Here is a 21,823-nt window from a genome sequence, read left to right as displayed (position 1 = left end):
ACATTCTTTCAAACCAGCACAACTTACAAAGTACGTAATGTATATCTATTCATCATTTTGTCAAACTATTAAACCCCATATATTAACACCAATAGCTTTCACTTGTTTATGTCACTAACATGAATCATATCTTCAATGATCCAAATCCAATCTCAGTAAATAATTAAAACAAAAAGAAATGAGCCTCACACATCTGCCTTGGAGACTTGCATTATTGCAGGTATCATGCAAACTGAAACACAATTATTTATTACAGTCTTTGTTTTAGTAAACCCAAGGATGAAATTAAGTAATTTTATTTTCCATTTCCATTTACTATTTATCAAAGCTTTAGTGTTTTTTATCTCTTGAATTTCAGTGTACTGAGATACATATTATTGTATTGTTAAAGAAACTTGCAAAATTATTTCATACCACCATGGTATACATGGAATTGGGCTTTGTAAAATCCACATTCAGAATTTAATACTTACCACATTTTCTGATTAAGAAATAAAGTTTTATGACTACTCTACCCAATTATTTCATTTGAATTATGTGAAGAAAATACTCTCACCTAATGAAAAAAATGGAAAATATTTTGTCCAGTCTTTAAATACTGAGGAATTTTTAATGAAATTTCCATAACTCTTTTGTCAAAGTCCATTAAACAATGGAAAAATATTTATTTGAAAGTTTGAGAAGATAATACTTAGAAAATGATGAAGTTTGATTTTCCATTTTATTATACATACTGTGGTTATTTCCCTTTTGTTACTGAACAAACAGTAGTCAATGTCAAAAAGTCCTTAAAATGCAAATGAACTTTTTCCTACTTAATCATCATTTAACTGAACATATATAATCTTCTTGCAGTGGTAACCTTATTTTTATGAAAAGAGCGATTTTGTTATATAATGGCTTTCTTTATAACTTCAAGGCAATTATACATCTCTCTATATAGTTTAAAACTTAAACATTCAAATGTATGCATAAAGCAAGCCAACTTATGAGCTGTAATATAATGTTTTAAATAAGCATAAATTAGCATTCCTTCTTGATGTGCATTTGCCTTTGAACTGGCAAAACCTCTTGTTTCTGATTTTTCCAGTTAATATTAGACGTTAGCCTTGCAACCATTGGGTCTACTGTATATTCTCAAATGAAAGGTGACTGCACCATGAACCATTAGTTATCTAATACTTGTCAGAATTAACTACCACATTAGGTTAAAATCACACCTTTTTCCTGTTTCTGTTTTTAGTTTTATCTATATTTAAGACTTAAAAAATATGAAAGCTAAATACCTAAAGGTAGAAAAGCACAGAATTTAGAAACAGGGATCTCTTCTCAAGTTTCCTTCAACTAAATCCTCACTTTATTATTTACTATCTCTGCGACACTAGAAAATTTACCCAGCCCATTCTTTTCTTGTTTTTTTATCCATAAAATTGGGTAATAAATTAAATACCTCATAGGGTTATTGAAGGAATTAAGTCAGTATATGTATGAAACTCTTGGAACCAAGCATGCAACAAAACAGGGGCGAGACTTACACTTGCTATTATCAATATGGAGAGTTCTTGTCGTTATGCCTATACAGACCCTTACATGATCTGGGTCACTCTCCACGGCTGCCTCGTCCATGATCTCTGTTGGCGTCCTCTTTTGGAGAAGTGAATTTAAAATAAAGAGGAAGTTTGTGAGTTTTATCCCAATTGCCATGAGCACATTCTGAGGTTTTAAGCAGAGGAGTATTATGTTCTGATTTACATTTTGGAAAGAATGATCTGACTGTTTGTATGGAAAGCAAGACTGGAAAGACTGAGTTTGAAGGCTGTTTCTGTAGCCCAGGAGATGTGGACTAGTGAGGAAATGTAAAGAAATGGATAGATATGCTTTATAGGTTGAGTCAACCAGACTTGATAGAAAAATGTGAGCTGAGAGGAAGAAAGGAACCGAGGAAAAATTAAAGAAAGATATCCATATTCCACTCTCATTTCCCTTCCCCTCTATTGTAGGTACTTGGGGGCATTCTTGGCCCATGACCTGGCTTCTACTCCATTTTCTTACTTCTCCTTTTTCTTTTCTCCTCTGTTTTTGGGCATTTCTCAGAGGTATTAGGACCCTTGAACTATTGCCAGCCTAATGGAATGGGCATGCCTTGAATTCAGGTTCCACCACGGTACAGAACATATCCAAGATCTTGGCAGAGATCTTGCTCTGTTTTTTGTGCTGAACAAATGTCTGATCTGTATCTAAACAAATTGTTTCCATACAGCATTACCTCTGGCAGCAACAGACCTCCAACAGGGAAGTTTCAATATAATAAAACACTTCCCTAGTTGTTTTTATAATGACCACTGAATTTGTTTTGTGGCAAGCTGAATATTTTCCTACTCTGGGATGTCTCACATTCACTTTTTATTAGATCAGTAAAAATAAGGAACACAATACCTTCCCCATAACATTATCATATATTCTACATATGCTACATTATAGAGCATATTATATAAGCTCCATAGGCTACAAAAATAGTTGTTTAACATAATGTTTAATACAGCGCAATGTCTAGTGACTGTTCAAAAATGTCTCTGTTCAAAAAGTCTCCTGATGATTACTAATATTTTACAAAACTAAGCTCTGGTCCCAGCTCAGAAGGGTCATCTCCTCTACAAAGACTGATCATAAACTGATTACTCATGTTACCTCATAGACGTCTGTTATAGCTTCCTACTGTGATTGGTTTAGCACCCTGTGTATAGGTGTATGTTCCAAAAATGGCACACACCCCCGATCTTTTTCACGCAAGTACTTGCATGCCTGATGTCCTGCACAGAGTATACACTCACAGAACGTTTGTAGCATGAGTTAGGGTATGTATAACCCTTCCTTGGTCAAATAATTTCTTGGATTTCCTTGTGCCTCCAGGAATTATCTCATGTTCTTTTCCATGGAATCCAAAGCATTTTGTGTGCTTCCACTTTTTAAAACTCTCTCTCTCTCTACCCCTAAACAAGGACATGAAAAGCTACGCAGTGTTTAATTTATTTAAATTCTAACACACTTGGATCTTTATATTGAGTTTCATGGTGCCAATCCATTTTATTTGACAGAATAAACTTCTGGCATTGGAATTCTAGACGCTGAGCTGTAAATAAAAGCTAAAATTGCAAATGCACATAACAGTTTAGCATAATCATTACGTGTAAACTTAACAGGTAATATGGCTCATATAAACACTTTAAAAAGTAGTTTGTGTTTATTCTATGGAGAAAAAATTTCAATACTAATGAAGGACTTAAGGTTTTTTTTTTGTTTACTTCCTCAAACCATGAAGTAACAGGGCAGATGTGTGAGGCATTCTTTAATAATCTAAAGAAAATGGTTCATTGATCAAAATTAAAAACCATTGAGACTGTGTGTTTGTGATCCCCAAAGAACTGGATTATCTTCAGGCAAACTGATTACCAAATAGCTGGAAAGAAGAAAGGAAGAATCTTTATCCATCCTGGCATTTTTACCAAAATAAAACATTTCTTTGGAAATATTTACAAGCCATGATAATATTGATCTTGTTAGATTGAGGAAATTTTTCCTATAAGTTTCCAAATTACTGGATTCATACTAAACACATTTTGAAAAAAGTGCCATCTTTAATCATATTGTGCTTTTAGCCATACAAGTCAGATATGAGTATAAATTACATTTCACATAGTTAATGACGTTTATCAGGTTTTCTCAGACAGTGTACAAATATTAAAATGGGTTTTCCTTTAAACACACAGTGTACATTTGACATTTTAAGAATAGCACTAGAGAGCTTAAAACAACATACTGGTGGCTAGGCTCTACCCAAGAGCTGTTAAAGAAGAATCTCAGAGAATGAAATCAGGATATTTGAATTTTTTCAGATGTCCTCTAAAAGAGTTTAATGTCTAACCAAAATAGACATTAAACATTCTATTAACGAAATTAACATTTCGTTACATTACTGGTGTAACGAAAAGGGCACAGGCATAGAGTTATACAGAGTTGAATTCAGACTCTGTATCTGTAAATTAGTAGCTTTGACCTCATTTGTAAGGTCCTACTTTTGAGAGTTATTGTGAGATTTAAAGACAAACATTTTAAAACAGCTAGTGGATGGCAAACACTTAATAAAGTGCAGGCATTATTATTTATGACCTCTATTATTAATGACCTCTAGGCATGCAAAGTAAACAGTGCTTTAAAAGTCGGTAACATTGTTCTTACAAGCAACCCAAAACATATTATGGCCATCTGTCATAGATTTCACAGATGTCTGATTAAGTTCTTAATCGGAGAGAAAAATTTTGTTTAGGAATGAACTAAAAATATAAAAATATGTCTTGTAATCTGAGCCTCCTCTACTATTTCTGAATTGCAATAAAATAGTACTTTTATAAATAGAAGAAATGAAGAAAAAGTAATGATCTTGAAACGGTGCTTAGCTGACTCAGGAAATATCATTATTATTTGCAACATAAATAATGAAAATGATAGCAAGGAAAATTAAAACTGTGGTTGGAGACCAACTATGTATTTCCTTTAAACACACACACATATATATATATATTCATATCCAAGTAGTGTGGATTTTGTAACATGATCAAAATATTACACACAAAGAGAGTAAAATGAACTAACTTTATAACTGAAGATCATGTTGATTCTGTTTGCTATTATCACTATAGCAAAACTATCACTTTCTATGTAGAAATACTACATAATTATACATTTTTTGAAACTGGCCATTTAGATTATTTCCCCCTTAGAACTAGTTTTAAATAGCTTCAGTGTAGATCTTGGTGTAGAGATTGTGCATGTGTGTGTGTTTGTGTGTGCAAATATGTATGTGTGCATATTGTTCTGTTTGGCTTTGCATATTGGATTTGATTAATTTTTAAGGATTGAATCCCTGGATGGACCCAAACTTTTGATGCTTTTAAGGATATTAACATATACTGTAAATTGCTTTTCAGAAAAGTTATCTCACTTTACAAATCAAATTAGTGATCGATTTATTGAGCATCAGTGTGTTCTGCAGAGTAGGTGATACACATAAATTAGATACTGCCTTTGACCTCAAAGAGCATAAAAATTAAATGAAATAAAAAGAGGAAACTAGTGTTGAATTATGCATTGATATTTTATGTAGGGTATTATTGCCAGGCTTAATGTCTCAATAGCCACTCCAATCCATTTCTGTAAATTGAAAATGGCAGTAGAGAACAGGATTTCCTATATAAATTATATGCTATAGATACTGAAAGAGCCAACAGAACTCTGACGAAATTTCAAGAGTACAGAGTTTATTTTAAATGGATGCAGTAAATGAATTAGTTTTACTAGTAACGTGATGCAAGAGATCAGGTCCTCATGTGCTGCAGTAAAGAACCTCTACACATAGAATCTAGGTTCTAGCCAGTGAATTCTGTTGCTAATTAAGCATAGAAAGATGGGCAAATGTATTTGAACACTTACGTTTACAAGTAGGGGGCTTCCCTTTGTTACTCCATAATCCATCTTCTTGACACACGGCTGTTTCTTGTTGATTAGCTTCAAGCTTAAAGCCCTCATTACATTCATATATCACTTTACTGTCCAAAGTGAACTCATTACCCGTAAACGAACCATTTCCTGGGGATTCTGGAATTCCACAGGACACGGCTAAAAAGAAATAAAACAAATGCAGAATTATTCTTACTGAGAATTTAAGACATTTTCTTTTTATTTTCTATTTTTCATCTCAAATATACATAAAAACTGTTAGATATTTTTTTATAGTGCATGGCACATGTATACAGATTCCAAAGTTTAAGAATGTTAAAAGTTAATGAGAAGCAATGGGAAATTGGTCATTTCAGAATATCTTCAGAATTTTAAGGCTGGGAACAGCTACCATATAGTTTAATCTTACTTTGACAGGTTTTATCAGATTGCATGATCAATAAAGTACAAGATAATAACATTCTACTTGCTTAATATTTGATATTTAATATTCACCTTATTGGAAAAGAAGGAGAAAGGGGTAAAATGCATTTATCCTCATTGAAATCATTGCAATGCTGACTCCTTGATATCAAGATTCATAGGACAAAGACTAATCATCTACTTGAGGCCTCAAAAATCTTTCCCTCTCTTATTTGTACCTCTATTCATTTTCCTTAAAGCAGCAAGAAGTTGTATTAAAAAGCAAATAACTTACATAAGACTATCAATGTATCTATTATCATAAAATCTATTATTTTATAAGTTACCTGTCAGAAATAGAGCCTACGGAAATAAGATATAGGAGGGAGGAAGTAAAGATACCTAAAGCAGAAAGCAGAATCCTAGAAGGGAACATGTCAAGTCAGCTTTTAAGTAAAAGATCATGCAAGAAAGAGATTTGAAGGAAGATTTTCTTTAAGAGTAAGATATGGGTAAAATTTAATATTAACTGTTATTAAATTCACTAACCCTCCTTCTGGATTATCTAGTACAAGCCACAAAATTTCTTACCTTAAATGACTACAAGTTATAACAATGAAACTGCGGGTAAGACAAGTAATGAGGTTTATATTACCAAGAAGTACATACCGAATTCAGGTTTGCTTGTTGGAAAATTTGTCAGTACCTGATTTAAGGGGCTTCCTTTACTCAAATATTGAATTAATATTTAAAATATTGTTCACATCATGGATTGCATATTTAGATAATTTTAAAACTTTCCCCATATAGATTTTGATGAAAATGCATATGCTACAGATTAGAACTGGAGGGACTGGATGAGAATTTAGTTAAACTTTTTTAATTTTATAGATAAAAAGTTTCAAGGCTCAGAAATATAGTGACTTGCCTAGAGTAGCACAGCAATGACATGTAAAAATTCTAACCAGAAAACAGATCTTTTGACTTGCGATTCAGGCTATTTTCTGTTATATAAGATCTTCCTGTTATTTGTGCTTTAACCTGAGGCTTTGTTTGTTGTTTTTGATCTTTTTTCATTATTAAAATTTTAAATAACTACAGTGGGAAGTTTTCAGAGAAGTAAATGAAAATTCAATGCTGATAAAAAAACAAATCATCTGAAAATCTAAGTTCTAAAGTTTTTCCTGTGTTTAAATTTATGATCAATTATTTCAACCATTCGAAATATATATCAATATAACTATATCTATCTTTATACTTAAGCACACCACACTGAAACATTTGCAATAGATGGGGAACAAAAAAAAAGAAATTTTGGATGAAGTTTTTAAAATAATAACTTTTGGTTTCTGAAGGTGCTGTTTTGTGAAGGTGAAGAACCAAAGGTACGACTGCTACCAAGCATTTGCAAAATGTTCAACTTTATTGAATGCTGTAAATGTCAAAAATATTCTATTTTATGATTCTGTTTTTAACTCACAATTTTCCAACATCTTGTTTTCTCACCATTTTCTCTCAGACTTCTTTCAGCTAACCATTTGTTCATGCTCACAAACCCTAAATTCTCTTTCACTCACTGAAGCATGCCCATAGTCCAGCTTCCATATAATTCTTTGATGGGATAAGCACTGAATGAAATGACATTTCTCTGGCAGGTTAAATTGGAAAGATGATAGCCTACAAATACATATGAAACCCTTCCTTAAAAGGACTCATAACTACGGAGGTCAAAACCAAAAGTTTCATGGTTACTTCCGTCAAATCAGGAAGCGCCTTTCCAAAGTGAACCCTGATTTCAAGGATTTAATCAGACCCACATTATATTGTCTGGTCAACTACTGGAAATCTGTTTTTGGCCTTGAACAATAGTTTTTTGCCCCTTGGGGGTCTTAACAAAATACTATTTGGGAGACATAAAATAGAGGTTGACAATCTATCAAAAATCAGAATCTAAAGCTTCTGATTCATTGAAAGAACAGATAGAATAATTCTTCTTTCCTAACCTTTATAAATTCTGGCTCATGGGATGTAGATAGTTTCCTTCTAAAGTCCAGTATTAATTTATCTATTCATTTCTGTTCTATTTCTATTCTATTCTATTTACTGACTTACCTATTCATTTCAAAATTTTGTCTGCCTACTATATGCCAGACATTCTTTAGATCACTTTTTTTTAAAAATAATAAAGTTCAGGTTTAGAAGAATGTTAATTTACAGAAAAATTGTTCAGAAAATGCAGCATTCCTATATACGCATGCCCACACATAGTTTCCCCTATTATTATCACACATTGTATTAGAGCGGTATATCTGTTACAATTTATAAGCTAATATTGATTTATTATTAGTAACTAAAGTCCATCGTTTACCAGGGTTCACTCTGTGTTGCACAGCACTACGTTTTTTTAGAAAATTTTTGGAATATATTCACAATCCATAAAATCCATCTAAAGTGTACAATCAGTGATTTTCAGTATAATCACAGAGTTGTGTATTCATCACACCAATCAAATTTAGAACTTTTTCATTACCCCATAAAGAAAATTCCAATACCCCTTAAACCCCATCACTGAAACTTAACATTGGTGTGGTACCCTTGCTACAACTGATGAAAGAATATTACAATATTATTGTTAAATATAGTCCATAGTTTAGAGTATTCTCCCCATATACCACCCTTTTATGAACACCTTGTGTGCTGGTCTGAATCTGTGGTGGACCCCAGAAAAGCCATGCCCTTTGATCCTTATTCAACATTGCTGGGTGGGAGCATTTTGGTTGTTTCCATGAAGATGTGACCCACCCAATTGTGGATGGTAACTTTTGATTAGATGATTTCCATGGAGGTGTGTCTCTACCCACTGAAGGTGGAGTTGCTTACTGGAATCCTGTAAAAGAGGAAACATTTTGGAGAGAGTCCCTTTTGGTAGGGTCACGAGAAAGCCAGCAGACGCCGCCATGTTCTGCATGTGCCCTTCCAGCTGAGAGAGAAATGTTGAACGTCATCGGCCTTCTTGAACCAAGGTATCTTTCCCCAGATGCCTTAAATTGGACATTTCTATAGACTTGTTTTAATTGGGACATTTTCTCAGGCTTAGAACTGTAAACTAGCAACTTATTAAATTCCTCCTTTTTAAAAGCCATTTTGTTTCTGGTATGTTGCATTCCGGCAGCTAGCAAACTAGAACATCTTGTAATAATGGTGTGCATTCCTTATAGTTCATGAAAGAACACGCTTATATTTATATTGTGTCATAGAGACCCATGTTTTATACTCTAGCTTTCCTTCCAGTGACATACATGACCCTAAACTTCCCCTTCCAAATATTCATATGCAATTCAGCACTGTTGGTTGTGTTCACCATAATGTGCTAATATCACTTATATCCATTTGTAAACATTCACAATCAACATAATTAGAAATTCTGTACAAATTAAGCATCAACTCCCCATTCTCTACCCACATTCTACCTCCTGGTAACCTATATTCTAGAGTCTAAATCTATGAGTTTGCTTATAATAATTAGACGATATTAGTGAGTTCAAACAATATTTGTTCTTTTGTATCTGGCCTACTTCACTCAATATAATGTCCTTGAGTTTCATCTATGGTGTTGCATGCATTGGGACTTCATTCCTTCTAAAAGTTGAATAATAATAATCTATCATGTGTATATATCACATCTTGTTTATTCACCAGTTGATGGACACATGGATTGCTTCCATCTTTTGATAATTGTCAATAACATCATTATGAGCATCAGTATGAAAATGTTTGCTCCATGCTTTTAGTTCTTCTGGGTAAATACCTACCAGCAAGATTTTTGGCATCATATGGGCTCCTTGACACATATGTTTATATCTTTCATAAGGGTTGGGGAATATTTGGCTATTATTTCCTTAAATATTCTTTCTGCCTCCTTTCCCTTCTCTTTTCCTTCTGAGACTCACATGACATGAGCTTTCTGCTGTCATTCAATTCCTTCAGACCTTTCTCAATTTTTTACATTCTTTTCTCAACCTGTTCTCTGTCTATGAGATTTTGAATGTCCTATCTTTTAGTTCTTTGATTCTTTCTTTGTTCCTGATCAAAAGTGTTATATGTGTCTAACATATTTTTAATCCTATCTATTGTGTCTTTCATTCCCATAAGTTCTGTTATGCTTCTTTTTCTTACTTTAAAATTCTTCTTTATGCTTACCCAATGTCTTCCTTCTATTCTTTACTTTATCTCTTCAGTGGTATTTTCTTTAAGCTCCTTGAATTGTTTTAGGTGATTTGCTTGAACATCTTCGATTAGTTGTTCCAAACTCTGTTTATCCTCTGACATTTTAATTTGTTCCTTTGCATGGGCCATAACTTCCTGTTTCTCACTATGGCTTGTAATTTTTTGCTGAGATACAGGCATTTGATTATCTTGATGAATTTACTCTGAAGATATGTTCCTCTCTCTTGTCTAAGGTTTTATTGCTGATTGGCTTTGTGTAAAAAGCCTTCTTTGACACTTGGTTCATCAGTATTTCACTGCCCAAAACAGGACCAGGGACACATGAAGGGGTTGGAGGCAGGGGGAACTGATGGCTTCCAAAGGGCCCTGGGAAGAAGGTCAGGGAAGACTTTCTCCCCAAATACTTTTTATCAACTCCCCAAGGCAGTGCTTTCCTGGCCTTCCCAGACGCTGGTGCCCTTCAGCCTGCGGTTTCCCACAACCCCAAGAAGGCAGTGTGCTTTTAAACCTCTGCCAGCTGCCCCCCATCAGAGGCAGAGTTGAAACAATGGTATGAGGGCCCCTATCTGGCTCAAACGACAGGATTCAACTGCCCAAATTCATGGACCCAACACCACGATCTGAACTCAGCCAAGTTCCTCCTGTTCTAGGGAAGGAGAGCTATGTCCCTCCCAGTCCAGAGCAGCCAGCCCCAAAGCTGCTTGTCACACAACTGGGGGTTGGGTGCCAAGAGCTGGGGTGAAGCAAGTTACTCACAGCTTCTCAGTATCTTCATCCTTCTTTTCCCTGGATGGTGCACAACACTCCCCTTTCCTCTAGAGCCCCAGGGCAGTGGTCTCAGACAAGTTCTCTCTGTCTACTAGCTGTCCCTGAAGGAGAAGTGGGCCCTGCAGCAAACTACCCCTCCATCTTCCCTGTGAGTCACTCCATCATTTGTTTTTTTCAAATGACAAAGAGTTAAATATATCCAACTTTTAAAAGTTAGGGATTTGTTTTAATTTTAGAATAGTTAAAAGCAGTACTTTTTTAAAGGATTATAAAAAAATTATCCCAACATAACATCATGCTTTCCAGAAATTTAGTCAAAGGAGCACCTGTCTTGCAAAATCATTTTCTGCTTAAGAGCAAAGGGTTTAAAGTCATACTTTGGAATTGGTTTTGACTCTGACTTGACTAGCTCTGTGACTTTATGTAAACTACTTAATGAATGTTAAGTCTCACTCCTCTCAGGTTAATAATACCTACCTCAGAGATAACTGTGAGAGCTAAACGTAATAGCATGTAAAAAATCATTAGCACTGTATTTAGCACACTGTAGGCACTCAAAAATATATTACTATCATCCTTATTATAATTGTTATATGTATATAGATATACATGCATAATTACCACTTCTATGTCTTTGCAAATAAAGATACGAGATGCAAAGAGCAACTCCTTGTAATCTATTATAAAAAAAAAACAAAGAATAAGTCAATAAACAATGGCTTATTTCCATTATATATTTCATAATAGCTCTAAACATTTTGGCTTCAGAGAAATAAATGGAAGGGGCATTCAAATGCCCAGTTTTGTATGATCTTTGATGCATTGAACCTTATGTAATTTTTCCCTTTGCATATTTAAGACTATATAAGAGAATTCTTCTTGCTGCATATTTTAAAACACTTCTATGATTTTTCCACTTCTTTCAAATGAACATCCTCTGTAACTTAAAATGGATCCTTTTCTTTCTGCTGCACATTGGATAGTTCTCAGTTTTTAATGTTTGACAATTCCTTCATCTTTTATTTTTCCTTTCACATTTTTCACCAGAGAAAACTCAGTGATTCCTAGGGCTCTGATTATTATATTTAGGCTTGTGATTCTTATAATTGACCAGATGCCTCTTCAATTTTCCGTTGAGCATTGCTCACATCTTAAAGCTAAATTTGTACAACTTCTAGTTTCTACAAATATTAGCTGTGCCAGTTTGAAAGGATTATGTACCCTAGAAAAGCCATTATTGAATTCTGATCCATCTTGTGGAGGCAACTGTTTCTTATAATCCTTATGCAGGACTGTAGGTTGGAAACTTGATTAGATTATTTCCATGGAAATGTGACACATCCAATTGTGGGTATAAACCTTTGATTAGATGGGATGTGACTCCACTCACTCTAGGTGGATCTTGATTAGTTTACTGTAATCCTTTAAAAGAGGAAATATTTTGGAAAAAGCTTTAGAGCCACGAGAACCATGAGAGCCCACACAACCAGAGACCTTTGGAGATGAAGAGAGAATATGCCCCCAGGGGAGCTTCATGAAACCAGAAGACTGGGGAGAAAGCTAGTAGACTTCTCCAAGTTCTCCAAGTGACTCTCCAGTTGAGAGAGAAACTCTGAACTTCATCAGCCTTTCTTGAGTGAAGATAACCTCTCATCGGTGACTTAATTTGGACGTTTTTTAAGATTTGATTTAATTGGGACATTTTCACAGTGTTAAAATTGTAAACTTGCAAATTAATATATTCCCCTTTGTGCTGGTTTGAAAGGATGTATGGATCCTAGAAAAAACATGTTTAATCAAAATACCATTTCATAAAGATAGAATAATACCTATTCAGTACTGTATGTTTGAAACTGTAATCAGATAATCTCCCTGGAAATGTGATTTAAAACAGGAATGGTTGTTAAATTGGATTAGATGACGACATGTCTCCATCCGTTTGGGTGGGTCTTGATAAGTTTCTGGAGTCCTATAAAAGAGGAAACATTTTAGCGAATGAAAGAGATTCAGAGAGAACAGAGAATGCTGCAGCACCACAAAGAAGAGAGCCTTTGAGCGAGATGAAGAAGGAAAATGCCTCCCAGGGAGCTTCATGAAACAGGAAGCCAGGAGAAGAAGCTAGCAGATGATTCCATGTTCACCACGTGCCCTTCCAGATGAGAGAGGAACCCTGACTGTGTTCACCATGTGCCTTTCCAGATGAGAGAGAAACCCTGACTGTTGTTGCCATGAGCCTTCTCACTTGAGAGAGAAACCTTGAATTTCATCGGGCCTCTTGAACCAAGGTATCTTTCCCTGGATGTCTTAGATTGGACATGTCTATAGACGTGCTTTAATTGGACATTTTCTTGGCCTTGAAACTGTAAACTAGCATTTGATTAAATTCCCCTTTTTAAAAGCCATTCCATTTCTGGTATATTGCATTCTGGCAGCTAGCAAACTAGAACATCCCTTTTAAAAGCCAATCTGTTTCTGCTATATTGCATTGCAGCAGCTAGCAAACTAGAACACTAGCCATCTCAATAAGCTTTCTGTTTCTATAAACCATTCTCTCAGTAAATCAAGTTTAATTTTTCTTACTCCCTTTTTTGCATTATATTGCCCTGATTTGGTTGACTTTACAATTGCTATCTTCTTCTTTGTAAATTGTGCTTCATACTCTTTATTTTCCTCACATTTCCTCCTATAAATACTCCATTACCTTGATTAAAATATCTATCTTTTAATCTAGATCCCCAATCATAAGGCTAAGGGAAACCCAGAGAGAGAGAACCCATAGGCTAAAGCAAGGATTAAAGAATATTCTAAAGGAGAGTTTGCTATGGCCTAGTGAAGGCAAGAAATATGGTTAAGCAATAAGGTCCAAAACAGCTTCATCTAGGAGGGAATTGAATAGGTAGCAAAATCAAGTCACAGCCGGAAAGATCAAATAGAACATCAGACATGAAAGATGCATAGTCAAAAGTGAAAAAAACAAAACAAAACACTAATAAGCTCAGAACTGTAAGGATGGATGACAGATGAAATGCAGTATAAAGAGAAGGGTGAGGCCAGAGTTTTGGAACTACGGTTTTAAATTGCAAGAGAGCACTGCGAAACTCCTTTTACATTATGTCTAATGTGCAATGAAAAATAAAAAGTAACTTAAAGCCAATTTTTAAGATTGTGATCTATGGATTTCTGAGGATTCTAAAGTACTTAATATAAGCACATTACAATGTTTTGATTAATTTAAATTTACATATATATGTGTGTATACATTTTATGTATGTATAAATATTTATGAATCAAAAGTTGTAATATAAGAATATTTTAGATTTTTTAAATTATTATTTTATGATTGGGTCTTACTGGGTAATATCATCGTGTGTTTGCTTTTGTGTCTATAATCATGTCAGGGCCATGTAATAATAGTCAATCTAATGAGAAAAAAATCAGAGGCAGATAATACATAAAGCATGTTCTTGATACACATGAAAACCAAATGACATAGCAATTTCTGAAAATAAAAGCTATAATACTTACATACTCCTCCCCCCCCCCAAAAAAAACATGTTTCCTTAATCTTAATTCTATTCCTTTTGGTGTGAACCCACTGTAAATATCCCTTTTGAAGATGTTATTTTTAATTAAGTTGTGGTCAACTGAATAAACATGAGTCTTAATCCTATTACTGGAGGGTCTATTGAGAGAAAAACATGCGAAAAGTCCAGAAGCTTTAAGTGGGAACTGAGAAGAGAAAAGAGAGGACATCCCTTTGTGACAGGAAAGCCAAAAGGAACCCAAGGACTGCTGTTCCGCCAGGAGGAAACAAACCTTTTATCCTCTGAAACCGCAAGACAGTAAATTCCTGTTACTAAGACAAATACTATGCTTTTTGTCTGAGCAGTCTGGCAAACTGAGATATAAGCTAAACGATTGAGCATATGGCGAAAAATGCTGAAAGAATAGATTCATTTGGTAGTATTTATGAGCACATATCTTTTTTTTTTCTGTTGGGGGTCACGTTTCATTTTTTTCCATGTGAGTATCCTGTTATTGCAACACTATTTGTTGTTGTTGTTTTGTTGTTGGTGTTTGGTTGGTTTTTTTGTTTGTTTCCTTGCTCATTTTTTTGGGGGGGGAAGTGCATGGGCTGGGAATCAAACCCAGGTCTCCCCCATGGCAGGTGAGAATTCTACCACTGAACTACCCTCACACCCCCAGTACATACATTTTGCAAGTGGTAATTGTACATCATTATTCAATTGGTTATTTTCAAGATTTGAATTTTATAAGTTTTATATATATATATTTAGTTTGTATTTACCTATTTCATATGTATTTAGTTTGAAATACAATCATGAATGCATACTATTATGCTGTATATAATTAATAACAGTATAATAAAACAATTCAATTCAAAACCAGATTTATGAAAAACCTAAAGAAAGACTGATCTAAGGGAATCACTTCTTAATTTTCCATGGAATATACACTTTTCTGTGCTAATTGCTGTTCAGTGGGGTTGACTGCAAAATTAAAAAGCACTGCATCAGGTGGTTTAATGGTAGATTGCTCGCCTTTCATGCGGGAGACCCGGGTTTGATTCCCAGACCATGCACCGCCAACCGCCAAAAAAGCACTATATCAAAATAAATGTATGGTTGTGGATTAATCATGCAATAAATCGCAAAACTTCTGGCAAGAACATTTGTACAAATGCTTCTCAAATTTTCACATCTTTATGAATCCCTTGGGGGTAATGATAGCATGCATATTTTGATTCATAGATCTGGATAGGGGCCTTGACTGATAAGGTTTTCTAGCAAGCTTCATGAACTGAGAACAACACCTAAGAGAACAAGGGCTCAAACTACTCTAAGTGTTCTACTGGGTCCTGCTAAGCCTTTTATCACTCAGACATGTTTTACAAACTCCTGACATGTAAGATCCCCTATTTCCTATGAACTGCTGCTCACTGACTGGTACCCTTGCAGGCTTTACACTTATGAACCACATAACCTGCAGGGGCCACAGCAGATATTACAGGATTCCTTCGTCCCCCACTCTCTCACATTTCTCCTTTCCCCCCTCAACCCCACATATTGTCGTAAAGAACTTACATAGCCCTAGCTTTCTTGTTCTTAATAGACTTTGTTTTATCAGCAAGTATCTTCCTGAAAAGAGAGGAACTATGTTAGATCTGGAAATGTTTGAGAAAAGGGAGATGTATTGTTGATGATTTTCTTTCAGCTAATACTGTGTTAAATGGAGAAATCTGTTTACTACATGTGCCTTCACAGTATTAGATGATATGTTCATTTGAAAGTATTATATACCCCAGAAAAGCCATGTTTTAATCCTTATTCAATCTTGTGGAGGCAGCTGTTTATTCTATTCCAGATTCAATAACGTATGCCAGAAGCTTTTGATTATATTATCACCACAGAGATGGGACACACCCAGTTGTGGGTGTGACCTTTGATTAGATGGAGATGGGACTTCAATCATTCCAGGTGGGTCCTAACTAGTTTACTGGAATCCTTTAAAAGAGGAAATATTTTGTAGAAGCCTCAGAAACAACAGAAGCCTCAGAGCTGACAGAAAGAAAGCCAGCAGAAACTTCAGAGCAGAGCTGATACAGGGCTAATAGAGCAGATGTAGAGGCTTGGAGAACAGTTGCTTCAGAGGGCAGAGACACAGATGTTTGGAGTGTCTTGGAGCCCAGAAGACATGGCCATGAAATGCTGAGCAAGCCAGAACCTGGAGAGGGCAAAGGGAATCTAAGCGATGAAGGCCAGTCCTGGAGAAGGAAATAAGGAACCCCCACAGGAACAGAGGCTGAAAGCAATGGAGTCCAGGAAAGGGACCAGCAGATGCCAGCCACATGACTACCCAGTTGACACAGGTGTTCCTAAACCACCAGCCTTCCTTGAGTTAAGATATCTTCCTTGGATGCCTTAGTTTGGACATTTTTATGGACTCAGAACTGTAAACTATTATTATTATTATTTTTTTTTTGTATGGTCAGGCGCTTGGAATCAAATCTGGGTCTCCAGCATGGCAGGCAAAAACTCTGCCTGCTGAGCCACCATGGCCTGCCCTTAACTTATTAAATGTCCTTTTCAAAAGCCATGCCAGCTATGGTATATAGCATTTCAGCAGCTTGCAAACTAAAACAGATTAGAATATTGTAGAAGTTGCAAGTGCAAAATGACAGCCTGCATCCACATTTATATTAATGCAATTATGTATAAAAATATTTTTTAAGAAGTGAAAACTACAAAAAAAAAAATTACAAAACTCCACAAGGAAGTGGGGACACTAGACATAAAGAAGACCTGAACCTGATAAAGTGGGTTATAGGTTCACCCAAAATATGAAGCTTAGATTTTGTTACAAGGTGGTTTCTTGAACTTCATTCCATAATTTTCTCTCTGCAATGACTCATGATCTCTTAAGCAACACCTTCAAGACAGACTTACAGTTGATAATCTTTGAAAACTAACACTGCATCACTAGTTATTGAGATGAATTTCAGTCTCAAATCTGTTATCTACTGTCTGTGTCCTGGAGTTTAACACTTGATTTCTCTGATTCTTAATTTCTTCATTTGTTAAAAGATGGGTAAAGTATCTTCTGAGAAATTTAAAATTCATCAAGTGCTTCTAACAACAGATAATTGATTCAACTGTACTTTAAATATTATCAAAGTTATCCATCACAATATCACTTATTCTATCCATTTTGCCAATCTCTGTCTTATAGATGGTATATTCGGGCCACTTATATTTACTGTAATTATTGAAATGTTAAGGCTTAATTCTGCATTTCAATATTTGCTTTCTGTTTGTTTCTCTGTTTTTCATTCTCTTTTTTCTTTCCTGCCTTCTTTAGGGTTACTCTGACATTTCTTTTAAATGTAAACATTTTGGTTTATCGATAGTGATTTTTAGTGTATTTCTTTGTATAGCTTTTGTAGTAGGTGATCTAGTTATTACAATGTATGTGCAGAATTTATCATGGTATTCTGGTATAAAGATTTTACTAGTTTGAGTGATACGGTGAAGTCTATATCCCTTTATATCTACATCCCTTTATATTCACCTATTTATTATATAATTTTCTTAATTATTTCCTGTACATGCATTGAAGACCACAAGTGAAGCTATAATTTTTGCTTTACTTGTCAAACATAATTTAGAATTCTCAAAAGGAAAAGGAAAGTCTAGCGTATTCACCCATATTTTTTTTTTTTTGCCCTTTCTGTTGTTCTTTCTTCTCTTACAATGTTCCAAGATTCATAATTTTATCATTTCCTTCCTATTTGGAGAATTTCCTTCAGCTGTTCTTTTATGGTAGGTGTGCTGGTAACAAAGTTTCTTAAATTTCTTTAAATGAGTTTATCTTAATTTTTCCTTCATTCCTGAAGGGTATTTCAGTGGATATAATAGCATGAGGTGATGGTTCTTTTCTTTCAGGACCTGAAAAATATTTTGCTCTTTCTCTGACCTCCATAGTTTCTAAGGAGAAATTTACTATCATTTGAATTACTGTTCCCCAATGGATAATGCAATATTTCTCTTTGGCTGCTTCCAAGGTTTTTTCTTTCTCTTCAGTTTTCAGAAGTTTGACTTTGATGTGTCTTGGTATACATTTCTTTGGGCCTATGCTATGCCACCTTTTCATTCAGCTGTTTAAATCTGTAGTTTTATATTTTTACCAAATGTGAGAAGTCTCAGACATATTTCTTTGCTTACTTTTCATCTTCTCCCTCTTCTTTTTCTGGATTCTGATGGCATTAATATGGGGTTTATTGCTATAACCTAAATGCCCCTTAAACTAAGTTCATTTTATTCCTGTATGGTTTCTCTTTATTGTTCAAATTGAGGAATTTTTATTGTTTTCTTTTTAAGTTCATGGATATTTTCCTCTGTTTCCTTCAATCTGCTGTTGATTCTGAGTTTTTATTGAGATTATTGTAATTTTAGCTCTAACAACTCCATTTGGTTATACTTTGTCTTTTCTACTTCTTGTGCTTCTTTGATGAGACTTTCCATTTTTAAATTTGTTTCAAGCAGGTTTGCAGTTTCTGCCTGTTGAAGCATTTATATGATGGCTGCTTTAAAATTCTAATAGCTGGGCAATATCAGTGTTGTCATTTGTTGATTGCCTTCTGTCATTTAATTTGAGATCTTTCTGGTTCTTAGTATAACGACTGACTTTCAACTGCAACCCAGTAGATTTGGGGCATTATTTTATATGACTCTGATCTTATTTAAATCTTGTATTTAGTAAGCATGTAATCCACTCTGGTATAGGAAGGGAGGTACCATACTACCTTACTGCTAGGTGGGGATAGAAGCGGACATTTTTTACTCACCTTTTGTTAATACCTGAGTGAAAGATTTGTAATTAAGGCTTCCCACTAGATCCTCACTGATATCACCCTGGCTGGGAGCTTTAAAGGGTACCACATCCCTGTTTCCCACGTATTCTACACTGACAATGGAAAGGGGTTGCCTCTTTACTACTGAATTGTGGCAAATTTCCTGACTGTCCAAAAGGTTCCTCTAATACCATTCCAGTGAAGAGTGAGAGTGGTGGTAGCTCATTACATCAGGTAGGGATGGATGTCCAAGCTCTCCATGTGGTCTCTAATGACATTATGTGAAGAGAATGTCCTTATTATCAATGAGCAGTGGTGTAAGTCCTGATTTTCCATTAGGTTTACTCCGACACCACCGCAGTGAGGAGATGGAGGGATGCTCCATTACTTATAATTCCTCTGGTAGTAGAAGTCCAGGTTCCCACATGGTATCCATTGACACTGAGTGGGGACAGAGGTCCTATTACCTTTTGACAAGGATGAGAGCCTCAGCTCCCCAATCTGTCTTCTCTGCCACTAGCCAGCTGGAAGGGTTGGGTTGTCTTGTTACAAGCCTAGTGAGGAACTTCACCACTTCTGATGGTGATCCCTTCACCATCAGAAAGGGATGGTGATTGCAGTTTTTTTATGTAGTGTTTGCTGGGGCAGTGCAGTTATAATATACAAATTTTCTGTCTTGCTCAACTACCCTTTTACTGGGTCTTTTGGCTACAGAAAGCAAGCTTTCCTTGAGTTTTTCATTTCCTTTTTTTCCTTTAAATCTGTACCCATTGGGGTTTCCAGGTTACCAGCCTCTTCAGTATCCAGTCAGGAATACATGAGGCAAAAGGAAACCCAGAGAACTCACCGTTGAATCATTCTGGGGATTCCAAGGTACCTAGGCATTCTACCTTCCCTCTACCTTTTGGAATTTTCTTACATTTGTTTTATACATCATTTCCAAGGTCTTAAGTTTTATAGCAGGAGGTTTAGGGGCAAAGAACACCTACTCCATGTTCCTACTAGTGGAATTCAGAATATTCTTTTAAAAATGATTTTGAGACTAAGAAAGAATGTGATATATAGGTGACTGCATGGCAAAGAAATTATAGAACTGGGGAGACCATGTACTCGGCAATAGCTGAACTTCTTCAGTGTGCACCGTGTATTCCACTCACATGCTGAACTTATTACTTAAGAAGCACCCAGACATTATCTTCCAAATAGTATAACAATCCCTAGAGGGCAGAAATTTAGAAGACATTTTGCCCTTTCCACTGCCTTGTACCTTGAACACTGTAGTGATCAACAAATGTAAGACAACTGAATTTATGACCAGAAAATGGAAAAATACTTTTTATGCAATAAAAGATAGTATTTACATTTTTTTTAATTACCATTGCTCTGAATTTTGGTGTGTGGATTTACTTGGCTCATAAAATGAATAACAAATAGTAAGGAAAACTTTCACCTTGAGCTTGCTTATATGGTGTAAGTAGTATATATTTATTGAATAATCAAATTGACCTCATAATTTTGATGAAAATTATGAATTTAAAATTTAAGATCTGCAAGTATACATATACATGAAATACTATCCAGTTATTTTTGTTGTTTTCAAGAAATGCCACATTTGATTTATGTATATTAAAATAACCCCAACGTTTGGAATGATTTCTAATAAGATAATGATAAAAGATAAAGCAATGTCTTTCATTTATCTTACAGTATATTTTATAAGCATATCAATTCCCTTTCATGTACCTTCATTCCTCAATTCCCTAAAATGTGCTTAAAAATGTGATCTCACATGAATCTCTGTAGTTGCATTTCTTTACAATTCATCAATTTAGTAGGCCAGGAGGTTTGTCTTCAAATAAATGCACTAGGGAATGTTAAAATTTCTGTGCCTATATCTGTCATTAAAATTACAACTAGGTAAACAAACAACAAAAAATAAATATGAACAAAAAACCCTCTAGATTTCATTCTAGAATCATAGATATTAGAAGAGTGGCAATTAGCACAATATTACTTCCCTAATGAAAATAAATTTAGTTTATCTCATATAAACTAAGAAGCCAAATTTAAAGCCACTTGACACAAATTATATAAAACAAAATATACTATTTTTATCCTAAACATAACTACATAATTATGTGTTTGTTATTGTGTCTAACACAGTCTACAGGCATTTTCTCATCTGATTTTTTTAGAGAGAATTTTCTGTTGCAGAGAGAAGAAGCCAAGGGCTCAAGAGAATGAATAACTAACTTGCTCAGACCACATACTTAGTAATTGGGAGAATCAATTCCTTAATATGGATGCTCCAAAAATCAGTATACTATGTATGAGTCCTGATCTTGGAAAACCTCTGAAGTGCTCTCCAATTTCAAAATTCTATAGTTCTGTTCAATCATGTTCAATAAAAAACATTACTGATGTTGTTCTTCTGGAAAGTACACAATGGAAGGAAAACAGATTTGTCTACCATGATTTAACAAACAAGGTACTGGTACTGACACATAGGAGTGAAGTTGCTTATGAGTGGAGATCCAAACA

General features: G+C 34.9%; 1 protein-coding gene across 1 annotated transcript in view; it reads right to left on the bottom strand.

Moving 5' to 3' along the window:
* CSMD1 (CUB and Sushi multiple domains 1) overlaps positions 1 to 21,823 on the bottom strand; it is a 519,811-nt gene that overhangs the window by 124,272 nt on the left and 373,716 nt on the right. The window contains 1 exon segment of the mRNA XM_077151716.1: positions 5,488 to 5,673. Within this exon segment, the coding sequence (XP_077007831.1) occupies positions 5,488 to 5,673 (186 nt within the window).

The sequence above is a fragment of the Tamandua tetradactyla genome, chromosome 3 (assembly GCF_023851605.1).
Source record: "Tamandua tetradactyla isolate mTamTet1 chromosome 3, mTamTet1.pri, whole genome shotgun sequence".
Classification (NCBI taxonomy): Eukaryota; Metazoa; Chordata; class Mammalia; order Pilosa; family Myrmecophagidae; genus Tamandua; species Tamandua tetradactyla.
Note: the sequence above shows the minus strand (reverse complement) of the source record. Positions and strands in the feature narration are given on the sequence as shown.